The following is a 17,438-nucleotide window of genomic DNA, read 5'->3' as shown; positions in this document are numbered from 1 at the left end:
CATCTGTTCGAAAGCCCCTTCAATCTTGGAGCAATTACTCAACGGGCATTCCAGTCTGGCCCGAGGCCTGGCTCTCGGCTCCACAAGTGTCTTTTCTCTTTCCTCCGGTCCTTTTCAGTGTGATTTCATATTGCGGTGGCAGGAGACATTCGCCTGCGATGATTCAGAACCACTAGCTACTTTTAAAAATTTCGATCTGCATGTATTTCATTAATACATGAATGAATATTAATCAGAGTCTGAGGCTAAAGGAGAAGAGTACATCTGGGAGACTTCTCGGGAACGGTCGCCACATTTTTAAGAGTCAAGGTGCCGAGCTCAGCTGGAAAAAGGCTCTTCAGGGGTGGTGGATTCATGGCGTCTTTCAAACGGGAGTGTGACGGGGAGAGGGGACAATGGGCCACGTGAGCGATACTGTGCAAAATTTACTTCTTCAAAAACGAGCACGCTCTCAAAATACACACGATTACAGAGCCGTCATCTTCCTGCGAGATGCAATTCCCTCTGTAATCAACGTGACATCCAGCTCCCAGCAGCAGTCTCGAATGGCACTCGACAGCTCGACAGACAAATGGAAAAGACTTCGTTCTGTACGTAAAGAACAGAAATTGACACGGGTACATTCGACAGGAGTGCATATACATTCACAGGAAATGCACCAGGGGTATGCTTTCCATACACACACTTGAATAGATGGGTCTGCATGCATTATACACTCACCTAAAGGATTATTAGGAACACCTGTTCAATTTCTCATTAATGCAATTATCTAACCAACCAATCACATGGCAGTTGCTTCAATGCATTTAGGGGTGTGGTCCTGGTCAAGACAATCTCCTGAACTCCAAACTGAATGTCTGAATGGGAAAGAAAGGTGATTTAAGCAATTTTGAGCGTGGCATGGTTGTTGGTGCCAGACGGGCCGGTCTGAGTATTTCACAATCTGCTCAGTTACTGGGATTTTCACGCACAACCATTTCTAGGGTTTACAAAGAATGGTGTGAAAAGGGAAAAACATCCAGTATGCGGCAGTCCTGTGGGCGAAAATGCCTTGTTGATGCTAGAGGTCAGAGGAGAATGCGCCGACTGATTCAAGCTGATAGAAGAGCAACTTTGACTGAAATAACCACTCGTTACAACCGAGGTATGCAGCAAAGCATTTGTGAAGCCACAACACGTACAACCTTGAGGCGGATGGGCTACAACAGCAGAAGACCCAACCGGGTACCACTCATCTCCACTACAAATAGTATAGTAATAGTAGTAATAGTATTAGTATGGTGTTCCTAATAATCCTTTAGGTGAGTGTATATTCTTCACAGCCTCTGACAATGTGTGACAGCTTTAGATGCATATCCAGGCAAACTGCACTGACAATCTTCCCGAGATCTGCACCGTTCAACACAAGGTCATCAGTTCAATAAAGTTTGCACAGCTGGTCATACTTAACATTTTTTTTTGGCAGGGTTTTAAATAATTTAGCAAACACTGATTGGCACCATCGACAGCTGTCACGGTCATCTCCCCGAGGCACAGAGCTGCCCCCCACCTCACGAACCTGCTTCAACAGTTCTTCAGCCGTGTTGTGCAGATTGTGCCATTTCAAATGGCACCTGGATAAAGCACCCCCGAGGGTATGACAGATGCCCCACTACGCACATGACACAGAAGCAATGCCTGCATCACAAATGCTCCCGCAGCCCAGTGATGGGCCGTAGTGCACCTTGTTCCCTCAGCACTTGGCAGCAGTGTGCGTTTCCCATGCCCGCTGGCACACAGCGAGGGCTGTGTGTCCGCAGGGTGTGCGCTGCTGCACCAGAGTGACGCAGTGGCCCCGCCAGGGGTGTCACCATGGGAGTCACGGCTGAGTCCTGCAGGGCCGAAATCTGTGGGAAACCAGCTCCTGGGGCACTGGCAAGGCCTGCAGGTCACCAGAGAGCCCACTGAGTGCCACTTGCTGCATGCCAAAAAAAAGCTCTTAAAACTGTCCCGCCAGCACTGAGGTTCCTGGAAAGGGTGGAGAGGAGCTGGAATGGGGAAGGAGTGCGGGCATCACTCACTGGAGGTTATGGACCGCCTTTTGCACCCCTTTTCTCATTAATGTTTCTGAGCACATATTTCTGTTCCCTAGTCAAATGTGAAGCAGCGTGGAACTTATTTGTTTTCTAAAAGACGTTTCTAAAATCAGGGCTTTGTCAGTTGCCTTCTGTGGTATAAAACAGGCACAACCTTAGGACGTCTGCTGAAACACGGTTCAGAACGATGACTTTCCTCTCAAAAGGATAGTAATCAGAACCCACTGAACCCACGCGGTGTTTGCGCTGTGTAGTTAAACAGACACATTCCTCTCAGTATGGGCTCCCAGCGTTGTCCTCTCCGCTGTGCCCAGATGAGTGCCGTTGGCCTTCTTAGCGCTACCAGGCAGTGGGAACAGCCTGAGAGCCAGCGCCCGACCCCTGTCCCCACTCCCCCCTCTGCCCCGACTCCCTCCTGACGTGATCGTTAGCATCTTTTCGTCGTCGGTGCGAGGCAGGGCTGAGTACACAACTACGACCTCCCGACTGACCCCTGAGGAAGCTGTGGGAACTGAATTTGACTCACAGGAGAGAGAGAGATGAGTGAGAGAGAGAGAGAGAGAGAGAGAGAGAGGAGGGCAGACAAATGAGATTGATTAGAGAGGTTTTCATCTCCACATAGCAGTGGAAGTTAGGAAATTAAGGAAATTAGGGAATTAAGCCATCTCTAATAAGAATGACCATGACTGAGAAACACTGGACAGCAGCTGAGCCCCAGAACTACACATAGTTGTATTGCCTGTGTCTGTCTGTCTGTCTGTGCTGGTGTCGTTGGATGCAATTCCTGGACCCGAACACAACAACGCGCATCTCAGGTGACCCCCTCCCTTGGCGATGAACCCAGGAGAGCTCTGCGTTGCTTGTGAAAAACCCACATGGAGCCCGGCTCTGCTGTGAGAACCAGATCGCAAGACCCCCAAGGTGCCCTATAATAAACGGAGCGAGGCCAAGTGGAAAGACCCCAGAGAGCCATCCGTCTCCAGAGGTCCTAGCTTGTCACGGCTGTTTGCCACTGCAAGTCACTGCTTGGGTAGAGCAACTCGGCTCTCCACTCGAACCCAGTCCAGACTCCCTCCCAAAGGCACTCATGGGTCCCTCTCATCGGTGTGCATCCCAAGACTATGTAAATACTACAGCAGCTTGCCACAGTACCTTGCTGAGAGGATGGTTTTACAATTAAAGTGTTCACTGCAAAGCACTTAGTTTGTTACGTTACACACAGTATCAACCCATAGAACCAGCTGTTTTGGTAGGTCTGTTGAAGCAGAAAAAACTGTTTACTGAACTGTTTACAGTATTCCTAACTATAGTTTTCATTCAAGATAAACTACAGGTGGTAAGAGCTCAGGTTTTACAAGTTTAATACATTTATTACAACTTTTCATGAAGGATAAAAATTAAACCGACCATTGGTACATTTGCTCTACAGTGTGTGGACTACAGTAATATACTGCAGTATTGTTGCAGAGAGTATAGTTTTAATTTCACATTCTCCATCTGGGGCAAATGAAAGCACCTTCTGAATAGATGCACTTACCGTTTCTGTGCTACCAGGACTAGAAGATGTTATGAGCCCAACTCATCAATTTATTTTAGATTTTCTCTCTCTGTATATCTTATTATCTCTCACGCAGTCTCGATATTAAACTACTTTTGAGAACAACACATCTGCATTTTCGGGGCAGATTTTGGATTGTTCGGTTTTGCCATCCCTTCGATTTCTCAATTTGGCGTGTGTAGATGTGGCATGCCCTGACAGATTAGCCTCCTTTTTTGCTGTGCAGAGAAACAATAAAAAAGAGATTTAAAATCTACACAGTAGAGAACAGAGTATCAAAGACTGTAGATAAAGGCTTTCGTACGGAAAACAAATTATTGCATTTTTTATCCTGTTTCCAACTGGCATGCGTTTATCGTTTTGGAACTTTAAAGCCGAGCATTCGGATTTCTAGACTAACCAGTGCCTGGAATCATTAAAATTCAAAAGCAGACGTGAAACAAACACCAAGTACAATAGAAAATATTGTATAACAGAAAGAGCTCTTAGATGAAGCAGTCCGAGGCAGAATTCCCTATAAATACATATTATATATTATATACATGTCATAGAGTGCCTCTATGAGTACCTGCAATTTAGCTTGTGCTCCCGATTCTTTGAAAGGTACTAGAGATAAGGTGTTTGTTTATAAAAGGACATATTTACTATGGGTGATATATGGGGTTCTTTGTTAGTTATTAACCATCATATCTATACATGTGGAGCCCAAGATTTTGGTGGCGTTTGTGAAGATGTCGAGGATGATGAAGTGCCAAGCTACAGCTCATGAAGACCTCCACCATGACCCTGGTCTTCGAGTTCTTGTTCGACTCGGCGGAGAAGAGAGGGAAAGAAAAGTCAATTTTATAGAAAGATGGGATGAATTAGTCCCTGTACTGTAGCTTTTTCAGTTTGTTTTCCAGAAAAATCCCCAATTCACAGTGTTCAGTGAGGACCAGCGCCCCAGTCTGAGAGAGCGCAGTCTGGAGAGCTCTCTCTCTCTCTCTCTCTCTGTCTGTGTGTCGCTGCTTTCTGTCTCTGCGCTTCCCCAGGGGTCGGAGGTCAACAGGCTCTGTGACCACTCCACATGGGGAGGGGCCGGGCACTGTAAAGGGGTTTGCCTGGCAAAACATTTCTACGAAAGACATTTAGGGAGAAAACAGCAAAGGCTTGTGGGTCAGGGCTGAGCCAGGCGGTATAAAAGGAGAAGCGGGCGCTCAGTGCATCAGAGGCACAGAACCGGGCTGACGGTGGCAGAGAGGCTGTAAAGGGAATCAGAGAGACTTCCTGTAGCACAACTGCCCCCCCGCCGCGGGCATCGCCGCTACTACAATGCGCTGCTGGGCCGCTCTCCTGCTGATGGTCGCTTGTAGCCAGGCCTTGAGAAGGTAACTCTCTGTGTTGTATTTCCTTCATGCATGTCTGGGTTGAGATGTTACATTGAGACGGACTGGGACAAAGCAGGGAGAAAAAGTCATGGAATGTTTTTCTGTTTTTCTCTATAATATGGAAACCACTGGCCAGATTCAACCAAACGTTGACCCACCTGCTAACAGGGAAACAAAATGAGTCAGTAGTAACTTCTTCTACTTATAAACAGCACTGTAAACAAATGCAGGTTTGTGGGTGGGTCCAGTTTGATTTATCACACTAGATTATTCTTTGATTGTACATGAAGTAATTAATCAATTAATTTATAACATTATGATCCAATTAAACTTGCAGTCCATCCTTTGGCTGTGTGTTGTCTGCCTGCGTACAACAGTCTATGATGTTGAGGGGGTCACAGTTATTACAAAGTTCATTTTATCAATTAATTCATTAATCAATTACTTCATGTACTTTTTTGCCATTTGGAAAGAAAACAAACATGAATTTTGCTACTTGGTGTCGCAGTGACAGACTAAATCAAAACTGACTCTCACACTACTGCTCTGCTCCGTCTCACCCCCTCCCGTCAGAATCGCCCTGCGGAAGATGCCCTCCGTCCGAGAGACCCTGCGCGAGATGGGCGTCACCCCAGCCCAGGTCCTCGCAGAGATGGCACAGACACAGGGGGGAGACCCGCAGCCGAGCAACGGCACGGCACCCACACCCCTCACCAACTACCTTGACGTAAGACACCGGGATCGCCCTTGACTGAGCACTCGGGATCGAAGCCCGGGGTTTTAGAGACCTGGTGGTTCAGTATCTCAGAGCAAGGACAGCAATGTAGAGGGAGTTACTGACCATTGTTTTGTACGTCTCCTGATGATGAACACAGAGATGAGTGGCTCATGTCTTGCCGGCCTCAGAGCACTGTTCTTCACATCCAGGACTCCGGGGCCACAAAGCAGCAGGTTCACAATTCCCATTACTTCCTTTAACTAGGAAAGGGGACACATGTATCGTTCCGTTCAGTGTATAATTAGTCCAATTAACCAAGTAAAAGTTGAGGTGGAATGAGTGGGAAAACAACAACACCACGTCAAAAAAGCTGTGATGCCTTTATTATTTTTCCTTAATCCTTAATCCTTATGATCGCATGTCTCTGCTTCGGTAAAAAACCGCTCCTCACCCATCTCTCCCTCCTCATCGCAGACTCAGTATTTCGGAGAGATCAGCATCGGCTCCCCCCCCCAGATGTTTAACGTCGTGTTTGACACTGGGTCGGCCAACCTGTGGGTGCCTTCGTACAGCTGCTCTCCGCTCTACACTGCCTGCTGTAAGTGCCAGAATCGCCGAAACACACACCGACTGAGGCCGAGACTCAGTCCAAAGGTTGCCCCCCCGAGAAAGGCAAATTACAACTCTGTGCCCGACTGCAGAGTAATAAACACTAAGGGTACTAAGGGTTCACAGGGGGATCAGATTTTTGATTTGGTCTAGGCTTACATGAGCTACACTGTACTGTTATGTGCAGTCAGTAAGAGAAAACACAGGCAGAAGGTCTTGTTTCTCCACCAGAGGGCAGCATCGTTTAACACGCACGCCTCATTGCAAGAGGGTTTTCCCCAGAACTGAACATCCAGATTTGCTAGGCATCAATCAGACCCCTAATTCAAACCTATCTTTATTAAGACTCACCCTGTAGTGAAATATATTCACGCCACTAATTTACTGCATCATATTGTAATCTAATGACGTTCGTTAAACCTCTCCACCACATAACTGTTGCACGATATTCATTTCTAGATTTTCTTGGACGTTTATTTTACAGTGGTTTCAGTCAAATCAACAGATCGATCCTGATAATAATAATAATAATAATAATAATAATAATAATAATAATAATAATAATAATAATAATAATAATACAAAGATCTGGCTAGAATCTTGAGTACTGAGTTGACTATGCTCCTCTGGTTTGATGTGGTCAATGCCTTTCATGATTTTGAAGACTTGAATCAAGTCCCCACGCAGTCTCCCCTTTTCACCCTGGAACAGAGGAGACTACATGGGGACTTGATCCAAGTCTTCAAAATCATGAAAGGCATCGACCACATCAAACCAAAGGAGCTTTTCCAGATCAGCAGGGACACACGCACCCGGGGACACAAATGGAAATTGGGCTTCAAGGCATTCAGGACAGAAAACAGGAGACACTTCTTCACACAGAGAGGCGTCACAATCTGAACAAACTCCCAGCGATGTGGCTGAAGAGACAATTTGGGAACATTCAAAAACAGACTGAATAGGATCCTTGGATCACTTAGTTATTAATGGACACTAAACAAGCACGATGGGGCGAATGGGCTCCTCTCGATTGGACACTTTCTTATGTTCTCATGTTCTTATCTGATAGTAATTGCAAAATCTTCCGTGTCCTGTCCCAAGTCTCCCACAACAGGTACGACTCATCCAAGTCTCGGACGCACATCGAGAACGGGACTGGCTTCTCCATCCAGTACGGCTCGGGGAACGTCCGGGGCTTCCTGAGCGAGGATGTGGTTGTGGTGAGCGCAGTCGGTTTGTGGTGCTTCATCCCCCACCAGTCCACATCCATCCATTCATTCACTCAACACACAAAAGCCTCTACTGTGCGACTTGCATCTTCAGCTTTGTGCTTCATCATCACTGCACACAATGTCCTGTGAATAATTCTAGTTTTCGCTAAAAATATTATATTTCCATGGTTTTCCTTCCATTGTATCTGGAAACGATTACAGTGGGACAACACTGGTGGTATGAAGGCCCTCGTGAGTCACATGATGCCTACAAAACAGGTTGTGAGCATGAAAAATAAGTGGTTTAATGACCCACATTATAGCGCCAGTTTTCCGGATCTCTGTGGAGGAGCAGTTCTGGATTTTGTCACATTGTGCCGTATTGATTGGGATGACAGTCTGATGTTCAAATGTTTACAAGAAATTGTTTGTTCCTCCCTTGACGCAGCCTGGGAGTAATCAGTGACTGGCCGCAGCAAGACCTGCACCGCCACGGTTTCCCACACACACTGACAAACTGCATTAAAGCTTTAAACAATCCAGACAAGACAGGAAATACAGTATTTCACTCTGTACTAGTGTATACATATATTTTTGTGTTAGGTGCCTGTATTGGGAACTGTGTCAATGTATGGAACAAAAACTAATTTGCTGCTAAAAGATCAAATGGTTGGTGTAAGTCCTGAACCACTGCAGAGATCTGTGACATCAGGGTCAAGAAACCAGCCTGTCACTCCAAAACTTGCAGATGACGCAGCAAAGGACGACAATCACAAGGCTCTTTAACTCACAGGTGGGTGGCATCCCGGTGGTCCAGGTGTTTGCGGAGGTGACCGCTCTCCCTGCCCTGCCCTTCATCTTCGCCAAATTCGACGGGGTGCTGGGGATGGGCTACCCCAACGTGGCCATCGATGGCATCACCCCGGTGTTCGACCGCATCATGTCTCAGCACATTCTCAAAGAGGAGGTCTTCTCGGTGTACTACAGCAGGTGGGATCAGCTCAGTAAATGTAACACTAATAGGCCCGAAAGGAAACCTTAGATTTTATTAGGATGTCAATTAAATTGCCATGAACTGGAGGACAACTGTTGTTTTTAATTCAAGGGAGACTTCAGGCCAGAGGAGTTTATGTGGAAGTAGGGGTCCACTTATTCGTTTGTTAGTTTGTTTTAATGTGGATGACTGGGTGTAACCTGTACGCATGTCTTGTAGGGACCCTCAGCACAAGCCTGGTGGAGAGATTGTTTTAGGAGGGACTGACCCGGAATATTACACGGGCAGCTTCAACTACCTGGGCACCAGGGAGACCGGGAAGTGGGAGGTGCAGATGAAGGGGTGAGCAATGCGACATTACTCTGTCCCTCTGTGGTGGACTGGCACCCGAATGTTTTCTCACACATCATCAGTCTTCACCTTCGTCTCCTAGAGATTTCAATCACTACCATACCTTCTTCTTTCCTCTTCTACTCTCTCTCAGGGTGTCAGTGGGGGCAGAGATGCTCTTCTGCAAAGATGGCTGCACAACAGTGATTGACACGGGCGCCTCCTACATCACAGGCCCTGCCTCCTCTGTGTCAATCTTAATGAAGGCCATCGGAGCTACACAGCTGGCCGAGGGCGAGGTAGGCCGAGTGGGTGCGGCTTCCTTGTTGCAAGTCATTTTATTTACGTCACCTGGCCTGAATTTAAGAACTTGCAATACTTACAACAGAACAAAAAAGTAACACCAGACCTATCTTTTAAAATAGTGTGTCTGTGTGCATCAGGGTGCTATGCTTAGTCATGAGGAAACTGACAACTGTCAAAAGCAAGGAAAAAACGAAAAGAAAAAAAGACAAAATACGTTAATAGTGGATCAGCCCTGAGGCACAGAAATACAAAGAACCTCCTTAATAAAACAAGTTCAGAAACTGCGCTAGTTGTTAATCTTCAATGATTGCCAGGGGACGCCTGCTTCATCTTGTCAGAGGCAGCGGTGCGCGTTAATTAAAATACATTTCTCTCTCTTACATCTCACACCCCAAACAGATCTCCCTTCATCACAACCATTAGAGCTGATCGCCAATTAAGCAGATAACATCTATAATAACAAGTCGTGGAACTTTTAAACGTCTGGGCTGAGTGTTACTTTTCACACCAGGAGTGGAAACAGCCATGTGAGGGATACATCCCTGCTCCAGGTGTGAGAACAGTGAGATGGTATAAAGTGTTGTGCTGTAATGTACTGCAACAGGGCGGATATTACTCCTCCTTACTGCAGTGAGAAATATGTTTCCAATATCTCCATCTACAAACCATGAACAATACAGGCTGTGACAAGCAGAGATTTGTTTTTAAAAGAAAGAGAAAAACAACTATTTCTTTTCTGTCTTCAAAAACAGAAAAGCAGATCAGAGATCCCTGCCAATTCCTGTTTTCTGGTGTTGTGACCTCCATGTTTTCATCCTGAAACATTACTTTCTCTTTGTTGCGTTAGCCAAAAGATACTAGCTAGTGTGGGTCACACAAGGATGAGCACTAAGCAGAAACATGTGTCAAGATAACGGCATAAAAAAAAAACACACATGGGCAGACATATACACAACACACACACTGTCAGTCAAGAACATATTCTGTACACTTCAGAAGCTACATTTGTGCTGATGCAACATACATCTGTATCAAACTCGATACAAGTTCTGTGTTGTGTATTTCTCTATGTTTGGTCACGGAGGTATTGGCCCCGTTCCCGTATTCATCAATCTCTACGCCGCCCAAGGAACTGGGGAACGGATGCCGCCGGTCTGCCATGAGACGCAGTTCGCCCTTCATGGCTTTCGCTTTAATCCAAGCTGTCGTTTCACTCGCCCGGCGTCATCTGCTCTGGGCCCATCTGGATTTGTTCAAATTTGTCATAACTTAATTAGAATCCTTTAAATAATTTTTAGCATAGACCGTTAAAAAACATTTTTGAAACATGTACAGGGTTATAATTGAGCAATGCTGTTACTCTTTATTGATGATATTCCCTAAAACCTCCCAGTAGCCCCAGAGCTGGAATCGGGCTAATTTTAGCCGCAGAATTAATTCACTTTAAGAGGTCATGGTGGAACAAAAACAAGGGAAATCTTATTGCTCACGTTTGCATCTTTCCTGAGGAAATTCATTAGTAAAGGGAAACAAAAGCTCCAAAATAAGAAAGCAGTGACAGATTATGATAGATTTGGAGAAAGGACATAAGGCTTTAAATGGCACACAAAAAAGCAGGCAATCTCTAGGCCTTAAAAACAGTGTTTCTGATGTCTAATCTGTTTTCCTCTGCTCTCCTGCAGTACACGGTCACTTGTAACCTGGTGAAATCTTTGCCCAGCATTTCCTTCCACTTGGGGGATCACGAGTACACAATGACTGGCGAAGATTACATTCACTGGGTATGTAGTTCAGATAGTTCTCCTGCTCATTCACAGACAATGCACCACTTCATGCATGCAATACAGTGTCATCCTCGTTGCGGTTGAAGTTCACCGTTTTAGAGACCAAAGAAAACACTCTGAAGACACAAATAAATAAACTGACAACAAATATGTTCCTTGGAACAGCCTGCTAGATCAGGGAGGTTCACGGGAAGGCTGCCAGCAGGAAAACTGCATATGCGTGTTTGTGTGTGATACGCTCTCCCTCTTTCCATCCACAGCAGTCGCAGTTTGGGGAGGACGTGTGCACGGTGACCTTTTTGGGGCTGGATGTGCCGCCGCCAACTGGACCCGTCTGGATCCTGGGGGCCAACTTCATTGCCCGCTACTACACAGAATTTGACCGGAGGAATAACCGGATAGGATTCGCACGGGCGGTCTGAGGCCAGCGAGGCTCGCTAACGTCCCTCCCAAAATGAGATGGCACTGCTAATTGAAATATGTATGTATGTATGTATGTGTGTGTGTGCGCGTGTGTGTGCGTGTGTGTGTGTGTGTGTGTGTGTGTGTGTATAATTGGATTCAGGTAGATTCATTGAGTTACCTGCCTTCTATTTAAAAACAGCTGTATGTGCAGGGGGTGTGTTTAAATGCAGTGCCGCTTGCTTCCATAATAGCGTCTTTACGCTGCACACAACCCCTTTAAAAATGAATTTCCTGGCTCTCCAGAGGTCATTGCCAATTTATCTTGGGAGGGCCGTAACTCCACCTCTTCCACTTCCCGATTCCCCCCCTTTATTCTCACTAGAACACTCGGCCAAATCGCCTGAGGTTTCTTCTGTATTCTCAGCCTATTTCTGGCATGTCATATCGAATCATAAAGAACAAAGTGGGTATTTAAATGTACAGAGGGTGTGCTGCAGAGTCCAAGTCATATTCATAGAAAATAAATAAATAAATAAAATAAACACAAACCCCAGATAGAAAGAACATTTTTCCTCTTTTTTTCCTCTCTCTTTTCAACTTGGCATGGCATTCCCTGTGGTTATACATACTGAAAGTTATTATTTAATACTTTACTATAAAAACCAGTCTAAATCCAAGCTGTAACGGTATTACGGCACATTAGTGCTGAAGCAGAGATCTTAATAGGGGGCTTCTGTTGGACGCAGGAACATTAACCTCGGATTCCTTAAGGAGCCCCAGCTCGTTATCTCTCTACTAAACTTTATTACACAGCGACTGCAGATATCGCTGTATCTGATCGGCACATTCACTCATTCCAGCTCTGGCTATTATTGAATCAGACAATTTATACCAGGACTCTTTTCTTGACATTCAATTCACAATTTATGCCTGTTTGTTTATTTGTGGATATGTTAAATTGTATAATTTCAACCAACACTGTTGTTGTTATTAGTAGTAGTAGTAGTTAAAAATTACATTGTTTCATTAATTTATTCCTATTGTACTGCTTTAGTGCTAAAATGACTATCATTTATTAAAAATAAATTGAAGATGATCTATTAAACCTGTTAAAGTATGGCTGATGGTCACATGGGTAAGCCAGTAGAAGTCTAGACAGTTCTAGATGCTGATTGGACGATTAATTACCCAGACACCTCCACTGCTGCTCACAGTGTACATTTGTGTGCTGGATCCCAGAGGGGGCTAATAAAACACTGAACAGATGTCCTGCTTGTGGTTCAGTCATCTTTATTCATCTTTGTCACCTCCCTCTCATCCTTAACTTTTTCGTTTGCTTTTCACCTCTCACTTTCCTTTAACTCTACTCTGCCGTCGATTACTTATTATTTTCCCAGCACACATCATTCTTGCAATATAGAGCCTGGTATTTTTAACTTCTAACTGCACGTGATAATCAGAAAGAACGAATAAAAACTGCATTCATTTAAAAAAATACATATTTGCCATCGAGTCAGCGCATTGTAGGGCATATTCAATATAGACATTCATGACTTAACATCTTAAGACGAATGTGTGGCTCGAATCATAGACAAAAGTCCCGTGGATTCAACAGACAAGATAATGGGAAAGATGTGGTGTAACCAAAGGGAGGTCGAGCTGACTGGTATGCATTCCTGAAAGGTACAGCTGGAGGCAGCGTGGAGGTGAATCTGTACTACATTAGTTGCTCTGAAGAGGGCTGTCACTTCCTGGCAAGATGCCCCAGTCGCCTGCAGGGGGCCAGAAAAGCCTATCATTTGCCCAAATTGCTCTTTGTTACTTTTCTCATAAACTCCAGAGATGATGAGTGATTTGCAGACACCTTCAGAGGCAAACAGTAGAGAGAGCAATCAGACACGAATGCTAAATCTCCCCCCAACAAGACAGGCCTGTCCTCTGTCTTTGATCACATTTAACAAGCCCCCTCTACCCCTCGAAAAACTGAGGTGTGATGTTTTGTTTAAGGTTTATTTTTCTCCCCATCCTTCACAACTACAGAAAAACAATTATGGAACAAATCAATTTTATCCCAAGCTTCAAATCTCAGATCTCTCTGAATCTATTTTAATGCATATTTCTTTTGCACAATCATTAGCACTGTAAACTGTGCCCCCCCCCCGTCATGCAAAGCTACTGTCCTGTGATGACTCTGTGGAGAGGTCTGTACTCTGCACCTCCATTTGCCGAACACTATTATATCACCTTCTACAACTGCTGAACTATATTTTCACAGCCTATTTTTTTTATGAGAGCCTATTGTTTATACAAGCAAAGGAAGGTTTTACAACAATGGCAATTACAGCTATGCTTTACTTTTTAACTGACCTTGGCATATTATATGAATGGTGCAATGTCAGGTGTTTGCCTCACATGGAAAAAAGGAATTCCAAGATTTGCACTGTGTCTCTTTCGTTTACACACACACACAAAGACACATACAGATGTCTCCACACCTCTCCTCGTTCAACCACTTTAATTTATTTATGACACCTTTTGATCTGTTTAAATGCGTTCTGCGCCCCATGGGCCAGCGGCATGGTAATCACTGCAGGAGCTGAGGATTGATTACAAAGGGAGGAGACGATTTACGACCTCGCATTCTGCATAACCTGCAATGAAGCTGTCATGCAGACTGGCAGGTCTGAAGTGGAACAATCCCATTTCACTGCCAAGAGCGCACCGCTCAGAAGCCGAGAGCCTGGCAGAGAGATTCACGCCGACTGTGGAGAATGTGCCGAGGGCTCAGTTTCTCTGTTCTCCCCTAGATGGCAATGCACTCTAGTCACTAACGTGGGGTGGCTGATGGCAGGAGATCAGGCGTACCTGATTGGGATTTTCCTGTGGCACTGTGTTCAAAAGCCTCTCTGTTTGAGACGCTGGCTCAATGACCTCCACTGAAGGTGTACTACTACTACAAGTGTTGATGAAAAGCAGGTCGGCAGTACCCACAGGTCACTTTCTTTTGCTTTCTCTTCCCCACCCTAGATCAATGTCAGACGATACGGAGAGAAAGCCTGCTGTTTTAAAGTGGCATCAGACTCATGAGACAAATCAGCCTTCTGAGTCTGGTAAAAGGCCAGATATTTGGGGCCTATATTTGAGATGCACTTTTTCCCCACCTTTGTCGTGCTGCTGGTAGTAAACGACCCCCCCCACCACCAGGCATTGAGCAGTGTACAGAATGAGCTCGAGGACTGTGTTAGTCGTGCCATAGCAGGTTTGCTTGTCATTTGTCTGGATTTCACGTATGTGACAGCGGTTTCATTCTGGCCTGTGCTGAATGAAGAAGTATTTTCTTTTTAGTTTCTCTAAAACATTCTAAAATACAATTTCTTCCCAGATGAGACTCAAGTGTCTGTGTCCTTCCTTCAATCAGAGCCGTGTGGCCACCAAACCAGTGTGTGTGAGCGGTCATGCATGTTAAGCCTGTCCATGCAAACACACACACACCGCTTTGACTCTGTAAGCGGTCAGCTGCATGTGTTCTGCTGGGAAACCCAAGAGGGAACACTTTCATAGGTGACTTTCCTGATCTGAAACACATGTAACTGAATGAGCCTTCAGGCAGAATAGATATTGAAAGCGTGATCAAATACACCTGCCTCTGTCAGTTTCCCTACTTTGTGGTTTAATTAAGAAATTAACAGACATGGAATAAATTCAATCTTACAGATGTCCTGACTGGCTAATATCATTCTGCTACGGATTATACTCTTGGTCTTCTGAACCAGTTTCATGAAACGTATTTCCCAATAGAGGTGTTTCTGTGCAGTGATGCGGAATTTGTAAGAACCCAAGCAGATGTGTATTTAATAGAATTCACATATATATTATTCACACAAGGAGGATTTATCTTGCAAATTATAATTAAAGAGTACAGAGCAATATACCTCTTGCATTTGGTGTTTTCAATCATGGGTAAGATGCTTTACAAACTTATGGCTTGTAAAAAGACTTACAAAAAGCTTATAGTTACCTATTGGAAAACATTTAAACATTACCTGTAATATGGAGTTAAACTTTGGAGCATTTACAATACATTAATGCAACTGTCTAGAGAACACCTTTATCCAAGGCAATTTAATTGGCTTAAGTACAATCAGTAAGCGACTGTTCTACTGATACACAATCTTACAATCACTATGAACACTAATCTACACATGGCCGTGAACACAATTAGGTTATAAGAGCAGACTGGGATGGCCTACACAGAGGAGGCCAGTTACAAAATTGAAAACGACAAAGCAAAGCAGACGCACACACAAAGATGCTTCAGACAAACTCGGAATTTAATGTTTGTCGATTTATCTCAAGAGGTCCACTAAAGGGAAGTTAACCTTTTTTTATATCTGCAACGAAGCAAGTGCCAGGGAGATTTGGTCGAGGTAATTGAAATCTTAAAGAGTCTCGACATAGATCCTTGTCTTTGACCTAATCAAAGGCCCAGACTGCTTTTCATGTCCTATAATGTGATGCACGGAATACATGCTGGTACATATGGTAGAGTGAAGCAAAACTTAATGTACAATGATAGCTATTCACAGTACACTGCAGCCCCAATGTAATTAACTAAAATCTACCCCAACCCCAATGACAGGTCCATCAGCCCTACTCAACACCAACATGTGGTGCTACACCCAATCTACCACTCCATCCAGCTTAGTTAATGCAAACCAAACACAAACAATACCGGAAAGGAGGTCAAAGTTTACTGGGAAATGTAACCAGAATCCTAGCTAGCCAAGCCCAAATAATAACCCTGCTTATAATCCTAAGTATAAGTATCCAAAGGTGCTTATGGAAACAATTTTATACACAATCTAAGAAACATCCTAAACTCATGTCAAGTTCACAGTAAGACTTGTTTATCTATCAATTTAATTTTGCCCTTGTTCGTTTTAGTTTCCACAAGCTATGAACATATAAAATAAACTATAAATGGAAATACACAACTTCACACAAGAATAGCCTACTTGCCATAAAAGTGATGAATGTTGGGTCTACAAAATACAGTGTTGTATGAAGATTACAGTTCATCTGTGGGTGCAGCAACATGTGGTGAAACACAAGATCCTCTGTACTCTGTGTCCCACCCCTTGCACTTGCTCTTGAAGAGACTACACCATATCCATAATTCATGCCCGGGGTGTTTTCAATTCTAGCGTTGCAAAGTGAACACTTGCTCGGAGAATCCAAATTAAACCGTTGATTAAAACAGTGTCAGGAGTATTTAGAGCCCAGACCTCTGAGGGGTTAAAAAGTCATGGCAGACACTGGAATCCTTTAGGTTCATAGGTACAGTAAGGCTTTATTAATCCAGCTCTCAATCTTCATTCTAGTAATTACATGAAGACCAGCTCCCACAATAAGCCCTCTGGCACTCACTTAGCTTATGGAGGTAAACCACAACCAGCTTTGATAAGGTCATGGGAATGTAGTTAAAATCATAGAGATGCCTCAAGCATGAGAAACACCATATTTACATGGCCATGGAAGCTTACATTTCATATCGTAAAGCAATTAAAATGATACCATCTGCTGTTCATAAACGTCGAATCGGTTAACAAAGCCTAGAAACGGATTTTAATTTAGTTCCGCACAGCAGCATCAACACTGCCAGGCTCAAGCGTGGTCAAAATAAAACATTGTAACATTACATATGTGTAGTGTGTGTGGGTCGAGGACTGGCACTGGTGCGCTTCCGAACATACCACACGGCTCCACCCAAGTAAGGCATTAATTGCGTCACCGTAACGAGGTCAGGGGCACAGTCCACTCCGTGACACTCCCCCCCTCTAAACTCCTCCTCCTTTTTTCGTAACATTCCCGGCAACTAACCGGCAGAGCGGGGGGTGGGGGGTTCTGACGGTGTTTTCTCCAGTAAGAGTGGGGGGGTTGTCCTGATGCTGTTTTCTCCGGTAAAAGGCCGGGGGGGGGGGGTGCTGTTTTCTCCGGTAAGAGGGCGAGGGGGGGCGGTGCAGACGCTGTTATCTCCGGTAAGAGTGGGGTGGGAGTCTGACGGTGTTTTCTCCAGTAAGA

The 17,438-nt window shown here is 44.7% G+C and overlaps 2 protein-coding genes across 2 annotated transcripts in view; one reads left to right on the top strand and one right to left on the bottom strand.

Moving 5' to 3' along the window:
• optc (opticin) overlaps positions 1-17,438 on the bottom strand; it is an 82,948-nt gene that overhangs the window by 10,381 nt on the left and 55,129 nt on the right. The gene's annotated exons all lie outside the window — the stretch shown is intronic.
• On the top strand, positions 4,793-12,689 carry ren (renin). The gene is made up of 9 exons (XM_066703196.1): positions 4,793-5,000; positions 5,574-5,727; positions 6,193-6,316; positions 7,429-7,547; positions 8,332-8,528; positions 8,752-8,874; positions 9,017-9,161; positions 10,851-10,949; positions 11,213-12,689. The coding sequence occupies exons 1-9, from the start codon at positions 4,945-4,947 to the stop codon at positions 11,372-11,374; spliced, it is 1,179 nt and encodes a 392-aa protein (XP_066559293.1). The 5' UTR covers positions 4,793-4,944; the 3' UTR covers positions 11,375-12,689.

This window comes from Amia ocellicauda, chromosome 5, assembly GCF_036373705.1.
Source record: "Amia ocellicauda isolate fAmiCal2 chromosome 5, fAmiCal2.hap1, whole genome shotgun sequence".
Lineage (NCBI taxonomy): Eukaryota > Metazoa > Chordata > Actinopteri > Amiiformes > Amiidae > Amia > Amia ocellicauda.
The sequence above is the reverse complement of the archived record's forward strand: the minus strand, read 5'-3'. Positions and strand labels throughout refer to the sequence as shown.